This window comes from Spermophilus citellus, assembly GCF_964194105.1.
Source record: "Spermophilus citellus genome assembly, chromosome: 2".
In the NCBI taxonomy this organism is placed as follows: Eukaryota; Metazoa; Chordata; class Mammalia; order Rodentia; family Sciuridae; genus Spermophilus; species Spermophilus citellus.
In genome coordinates, this window is record NC_138183.1 from 243,696,292 (window position 1) to 243,704,374 (window position 8,083).

The 8,083-nt window shown below is 38.5% G+C and overlaps 1 protein-coding gene across 1 annotated transcript; it reads right to left on the reverse strand.

Annotated features, from left to right (window-relative positions):
- Nucleotides 1-4,353: 4,353 nt before the first annotated feature.
- On the reverse strand, nucleotides 4,354-5,289 carry LOC308641195 (olfactory receptor 5B3-like; the record flags this gene model as incomplete). The annotated part of the gene is made up of 1 exon (XM_081279506.1): nucleotides 4,354-5,289. The coding sequence occupies exon 1, from the start codon at nucleotides 5,275-5,277 to the stop codon at nucleotides 4,354-4,356; it is 924 nt and encodes a 307-aa protein (XP_081135632.1). The 5' UTR covers nucleotides 5,278-5,289.
- Nucleotides 5,290-8,083: the final 2,794 nt, after the last annotated feature.

Here is an 8,083-nt window from a genome sequence, read left to right on the forward strand (position 1 = left end):
CACCTTAAGAACTGACTTCCTTAACAAGACTCCTAAAGCGCAAGAAGTAAAATCAAGAATCAATAAATGGGATGGATTCAAACTTAAAAGCTTCTTCTCAGCAGAGAAAACAATCAATAATGTGATCAATAATGTGATGAGAAAGCCTACAGAATGGGAAAAACTCTTTACCACACACACCTCAGAGCACTGATCTCCAGGATATATAAAGTACTCAAAAAACTTAACACCCAAAAAATAAAACAAACAAACAAAAACCAACAAATAAATCAGTCAAAAATGGGATGAACAGATATTTCAGAGAAGAAGAACAAATAAATGGTCAACAAACAAATGAAAAAATGTTCATCATCTCTAGCGATTAAAGAAATGCAAATCAAAACTACTGTAAGGTTTCCTCCCACTCCAGTCTCAAGGGCAATTATCAAGAATACTAGCATTATTAAGAGTTGTGAGGAGGTGGGGAGAAGGTACACTCCTACACTGCTGGTGGGACTGCAAATTGGTGTAACCACTATGGAAAACAGTATGGAGAATCCTTAAAAAATCTTTTTTGATTATTTAAAATCACTTGTATCTATCTCTTCATTACATTTATCTTAGGTTATTGGATAATTTTGCAGAATTTTCTTCAAAATCATTGAATTTCCTTAAGGCACCTTTTTAAATCTACCTGAAATTTCTCCAATATTTATTACTATCAGGTAAGTTTCTGGCATTTTATTTCAAATGTTAGGTGAGACCTTAGTTTCTTAAATCACCTTGGTAATTTCTGGTCTGCATGTCAAAAAGAGCCTTGTTGGATCAGGTATGTATGACACTCTTCTCAAAGTAATTGCATTCATGACTGCCTTTCCAGAATTTGAGGCAGGCAGCTTATTTTCTGAGGTGAATCCACTTCCACTTCTTCAGCACTGAACAGCCAGCCCCCAGGTTCAGGACAGTGAGGAGTCTGCTGCTTGTGTGGTCACTCTTTTGGCACTATTAGGAAGTCTAACCTCAAGTTTGTCTCGATGCACAATGTTGTGTTGTTCAACACTCCAAACCAACAACCTGCCATGAGCAACACAACACTGGGAAGACCAAGGTCCACACTTCTGTACGTTGCTTATTGCTGAGTTGCACTCTTGGTCCAAAACTTTTGCAACTAGTGACAGGAAGTGCTAAAGAATAGATGTCTGATAGATTGGGGCTATGTGTTTTTTCCCAAGCATCAGAGCTATTCCTGACGCTCTGTGAACAGCCAAGCCTGGGATATGGTCTTTCTTGCATATTCAGTCAAAACATTCACTAGTCCAGAACTAAGTTCCAGGGCAAAGTCTTGAGACACCTTGATCTATCACCAGTAAAAGATTTTTTGCTTTATACCATGCAGTCTGAGGTAGGATGGTGAAGGCAGTTGATCATCCACCTAGCCTCACAGTAAGCTTGAGTTGTGATTAACTATCGTAGCTTCTAGAACCTGCAAATCTCAGGGGTGAACTGAAGCCCACACTAGTTCTAACACTGGCACAGCTTAAAACTGAGTTACTGCCACTTGTGTTGCAGCCTCTGGTTCATGCCAAGTCAGTTCTAAAGCAAGACTCTGAGCATTGGTCTGGGTATATGTGTTTCTTCAGATTATATATTTTTTTTTGTAATGTAGCCAAGTGTCAAGGTTGAATATTCTGTGCTATGTTGCTTCACCTTGAATTCCAATCAAAGGTACAACCTCTTCAAACATTTGTTTATTTGTTGTTGTTGTTGTCGTTAACAAAGGAGATAATGATACTTAGTCATCCTCATATAATTTTGGATTTTTCAGGAAGATTTTTATATCATGAAAATTTTGACCATATATTTGGAATTCCATGGGTTAAATATTAATGCATAGTATTTATTCATAAATGCAAAACAAGTTCTGTGTCTTTCTGCTAAGGTGAGATTTTTTACAAGCCCAGAGCTGTGAGAAATGTTGAGAAATCTCTTCTTAGAAAGATAAAGGAAAGATAGTTGGTGGAAACCTGTCTTTGGACTAGAAAGAGGCACATCACCCAATAGCTTCCACTTTTCTTTGGAGATAATTTATTCTTCCTTTTGGTGTGCCACTCAGGCCCATTTATCAAGTCATATGAAAAGCTGATAGATTCGAGTGGGATCTAGATTGAGAGCAGATCCTAGTTGTTGAGCAAGCTGCTCCACCATAGAGAGTCAACAGGATGCTGTTTGGATGCTTTGGTCCTCATAGGTGAGTTGTCGTGTAGGCCCCTAGGACGGCAGCCCTGAAGTCTTCTGCAGAGAATCAATCTCTCTCTCTCTCTCTCTCTCTCTCTCTTTGTTACTGGGGATTGAACCTGGGGTACTTAACCACTGAGCCACATCCCCAGGCCTTTTTAATTTTTATTTTGAGCCACTTTCACAGCCCTTTTTAATTTCTATTCTTTTGAGACAGGATCTCACTAAGTTGCTTAGGACTTTGCAAAATTGCAGAGGCTGATTTTGAATTTGCTATTCTCCTGACTCAGCTTAAGTCACTGGAATTACAGGCATGTGCCACCATGCTCAGTGATTCTTCTTCTTTTGACAAATAGATTTTGGCCTGCTGTGAGGCTTTCATAGAAACTGAAGGTTTAGTCGTGGGCCAACAAATTACCAGATCAACTGTGCTGCTTTTTGTAAACTGGATATTAGCTGATAGGTCACACCATAAAATGTAGCGTGCACAGCAGGGCTCCCCTGTCGGGTGGAATTGATTAGAACCAGACAGGACCTGATGGCAAACTTCCAAGAAGTGACTTAAAGGGCCATGGACACTCCTCCTGCCATATTCCTTTCTCCCTGTGGCTGCATTCTTTTCCCTCTTAGGGAATTCTCTCCGATCAACAGGGAAAAGAAGATTTGGACTTGACTTCAGCTGTTTTCACATGATGTTTGGACACTATCCACAGGTGGACAGCCATAGCACTAACACCATTTGGGGGACAAACCTTATGAACAGTGTGAAGGAAATTCTGCTCACTGAGCTAAACTCTAGAAGTGCACTTGGTGGATCATTTTACGTGGATGGAGAAATGGCCAGATAAATGATAATATTCCACTTCCCATATTTGGCAATACATAGGAATACAGAAGGAAAATTATTGAAAAATAAAAGGACGAAGAGTCTGTGGAAGAGCTGTGTGGATAGAACTTTTGAATGTGTGCAACCCTTGAATATATTGGGTCCATTGTCAATATTCACCAAAGCATAACCTAAAGAGCTGGACATTAAAATAATAAAATGCATAGTATAACTCATTCCGTGGATACAATTCTATACTCAGTCATCTCTGCTAGTGTCCAAATAGTTAGTTAACAAAGCAATGTTGGTGGCACTCATGAGGCTTATGCAAAGGCTCAGGATGATACACTCCCTCTAACAAAGTATTATCCTTCTACAGTTACTGGTGACTGTTGAATCTGCCAGTTAATATCCAAATTTAAACATGAAGTTATGATTCTTAACACTGATGTATTAGAGTTCTATTGTGAGACAGAATCAATAGAATATGCACAAAGATGATATTTATTACGAATATGGGCTCATGTAATGCAAAAGCTAAGACTCACGCTGTTCTATCTGTAAGTTGGTGGTGCAGTTCACTGAGTTTAATGACCTGAGGAACAAGGGTGTAAATGTGACTGGTGTAAGTCTCTGAGGCTGAAGGCCTGAAAAGCTGTAGCTATAAAATCTCAAGTGAGAGAAGGTGGATGTCAGTAAAAGAGAAGGAAAGAGAAGAGAAGAGAGAATGAATGAATCAATCAGAATTTGCCCATTCTCCATTTCCACACCATTATGTTCTACTTAGTTGAGTCCTCAATGGATTGGATCATGGTCACAAAATGAATCAGGGAAGATCTTTACAAAGTATACTGGTTCAAATATCTTTCCTTGAAATCTCCTCACAGACACAGAAAAATGTTTCACTAGCTATCTTGTTATTCCTTGGTCCAGACAACTTAACATGTAAAAGTAACCACCACAAAGGGCCGCATTACAGTGCTGGTAAATTTCCCACGTGCATGTGTCTTCACAGAGTATCCCCTATTCAGGGCTTCTTTGTGCCCTTGCTTTAGATACATGTGCATTGACATGGAAGAAAAATATTGCATGAAAATGATTGAGTACATTCATAGTTTTGAAAAAGTAATTTGATAAGCAGGCCCCAAGACGTCACAGACATTCTCATTCAGGTATAATCATTCTGAGCATAAAGTTTCCTGTTTCCCAGGCAACAGAAATTAGCAGAGGTAAAGGTATCATTTCAAGAACTTGAATTCAGTGTGAGTTTTAAAATATGGCTGATTACATGAATAAGTTAAAAATTATAAAGATTATTTTGCTTCCAAAACAATTTTTGTGAAAGCGCGCTTGACCTCCCTGTTCCTGAGGCTGTAGACCACAGGGTTCAGCATGGGGATGACCATAGTGTAGAACACAGATGCAAGTTTGTCTGTGTCCATGGAGTGACTGGAGCTGGGCTGTAAGTACATGAAAAGAGCAGTTCCATAGAAGACGGAGACTATGGTGAAGTGAGAGGCACAGGTGGATATAGCCTTCCAATATCCTGCACTTGAGTGCATCTTTAGGATGGTGATAAAAATGCACAGGTAAGATATTAATATAACTAGGATAGCAAAAAATATATTGAAGCTGCCTACATAAATAAAAACCAGCTCATTAACATGCCTCTCAGAGCAAGAGACTGCCAAGACAGCTGGAATATCACAGAAAAAATGATGGACTTCATTGAACTTACAGTAGGTGAGACTGAACGTGTTCCCAGTGTAGATGGAGGCATTCAAGAAACCACAGACATAGCAGCCTATGACTAGATATGCACACACTCTTGTTGTCATGGTGGTGGTATAGTGCAGGGGCTTATACACTGCTGCATAGCGATCATAGGCCATTGAGGCCAAGAGGTAATTTTCCACAGTAGCAAAGACTCCAAAAAAGTACATCTGAGCAGCACAAGCATTGAAGGAGATGACCTTGTGTCCTGGGAGGAGCCCAGCCATGACTGTGGGCGTGACAGTTGAAGAGTAGCAAAAGTCCACCAGAGACAGGTTTCCTAGGAAAAAGTACATGGGAGTGTGGAGACGGGAGTCCAAGACAATCAACAGGATCATTCCCAGGTTCCCAGCCAGAGTGATGGTGTAGATGAGGAGGAAGGTCACAAAGAGGGGAAGCTGCAGACCTGGGTCATTGGTCAGTCCCAGCAGGATGAAGTGTATCTCTTCTGTCCTGTTCTCCATCAATGTTGTCTGAGAATCACTAGATAATAAGTATCATTTTTTAAAAAGGCAGAAGGAGGGAGAATGATAAAGTTATTGAATTGAAATTGGAGAGTATAAGATGTATTCTTTTATTATTTACAGAACCTGTATTTTGAGATTGTTTAGAGAAAGCATGAGCTGGAATGACAAACTGACACACTGGTTATAAACAGGATTAAGTACTGTATGATCTGAAGAATCTTAATGGAGTGTCTATCCAGTTTAAAAGTTTTATGCATTTGTTAACTGAGATGTAACAATGTAATACCCTGATCAAAATGACTTATGTAGATGGATCTATCTAACAATCACTTCTCCTCTCAATTAAAGCTGGGTATACATCTCTTCCATATTTCCATGTTGCATGAACCATGATAGACAATTTAGATGTCAATCATTGTTTCCTTTCACCGATATCAGGCGGTTAAATGGTTGTTACATCCGCTTAAGTTTTGAAACAAAAGAGATAGAGCAATCAATACATATTCATCCTGGGATTATTTGTCATTCTTTGCTTTGGACCTATGTGAACTTTTAACCCAAGTTGTCTGCTTCCTAAGTCTAATGGTCAAAACTGAATTTTAATGAAATCAAATTTAACTGAAATTACCATTATTCTTTGCCTATTTGGGTTCATCCTCAGTGTTTGGAATATCCATGATGAACTGAATGAGTGATTGATTTGGTGGCAATTTGATCTTGCTCACTATATATTTGCTTCCTATGGGAGTTAAACAAACAAACATTCAGAAGCGTGAGAGGATCCTTATTGCAACCACTAGAGTGTCCTAATGAATGAACAAGATCTGAATTGCACTGTCATTTTTTTCCCAACACTCTCATCTTTATCTGCTGCGAATCTCCACCTGTTGATTAGGATGTGGTTAAAATGTAATTTTTGTTTAGGTTGATGGTTTAACTTTTGAATCACTGTAGCACAAGTCTGTGTGTAGAAGATGCGGTGGGGGGATGGGTAACTGGTGGGTGGGAGCCTGCAGAAATGGTTCTGAAAGGAGGTGCATCTTCTGACAGAGCAGACACAGACCTCAGCTTCCTGGAAGAGATGCATATCAGACCTACCATTTGCCACCTGGGTATCACTGTTCCTACGCTCCACAAATTCCTTGTGAGTTATTTTTCTACAAAATTCTTTTCTTGAAATACATATTTTAGTCTGGGTTTGGAAGAATTCATTCTGCTTAAGGACATTTCCTTTTGTAATTACTGTCACCTTATAGTCAAGTCACAGAGACCATAATGTTCCCGGTTAAAAGATCTCTATTGGTGACAATTCCTACATTGAGAAATGTGTTATTTGAATCTTTTTTTTTTTGTGTGTGTGTGTGTAGTAACAGTATAACAGTACTTAAGTACTCTTGTTTTGAATTGAATTCTTTGGAAGCATATCCAATCAATACTAATACTAATACTATTACTGATACTAATACTAATACTATACAATACAATACTAATACTAATACTATTCTCTACTTAATTTTCCTAAGTCTTTGGCAACTTCACATTATGACCCTGCCCTATGAAGGCAGTAAGTTGGTCTAACTTAACACGTATTACCACTTTGATCATATACTATGTTCCACAACAAGTGATTAGGGCTTCATATATCAATGCATGTGTGTGACTGAGTGTATGTCTATGGTGGTAGGATTATTTATCTTACTACGTTATTAAGTAAATTTATGATTTGAGCACTATTTTTCTTTCTTTCTTTCGCTCTCTCTCCCTCTTCTTTCTTTCTTTACTTTCTTTTTTTGGTACCGGGGATTGAACTCAGGGGCACTCGACCACTAAGCTACATCCCCAGCAGTATTTTGTATTTTATTTAGAGACAGGGTCTCAACTGAATTGCTTAGCACTTTGCTTTTGCTGAGGCTGGCTTTGAATTCACCATCCTCCTGGCTCAGCCTCCTTAGCTGCTGGGATTACAGACATATACCACCTCACCTGGCTTGATTTGAGCAATCTTAATTTGTCATTTACTAAATTTAGGATTTGAGCAGTTTATAATACTCTACAATTGTATAGGCAGTATAAAAAATCCTCAACATTTAAGATTAAAATCAACAATCTCATAAAAATGTGCTTTTAGGTTCATCACTGTCAATCTGTGTAATAATAACAATTCTAATATGTGGAAAAATGCAATAGCTTGTTAATTTATTGAGTACCCATTCCTAGATTAAAGAACAATCATTTATGGCTAGGAAGATAGCTCAGTAGTAAAGCAATTGGGTACCTTATGCAAGGCCCAGGGCTTGATCCCAAGCATCTCTCTCTCTCTTCCTCCCTCTCTCTCTCTCTCTCTCTCTCTCTCTCTCTCTCTCTCTCACACACACACACACACACACACACACATAAACAAACAAACAAATAAAGTAAGGACCATTACATTTTCCAAGGATTTTTGTGTCTGCTTTTGTTTCTCTGCTTACTTCCAGTGAGAAATAGTCATATTGTGAACAAGACAAAATCACCAGTTAATTAATCAGATCAATATCTGTCTTATTTTGTATGCAGATATTTGGGGAAATATGATGTGTCATAAAAATCAATGAACTGCTTATGATGGAAGCTTTGATATGTATACTCCAAATTCATGTGAGCTTTTCAGAAGAATGTTTTAACCTTTTTTTTTTCCTTTTAAGTGACTCTAAGTAAGTATAGTTGCCCCTCCCAGTTCTTACTAGCAATGTTTATGGAATACAGAAGCTTACCAGTCTGCTGGAGAAGCAAAAAAGAAATCAATCCAGAATAGTCAGTTTGA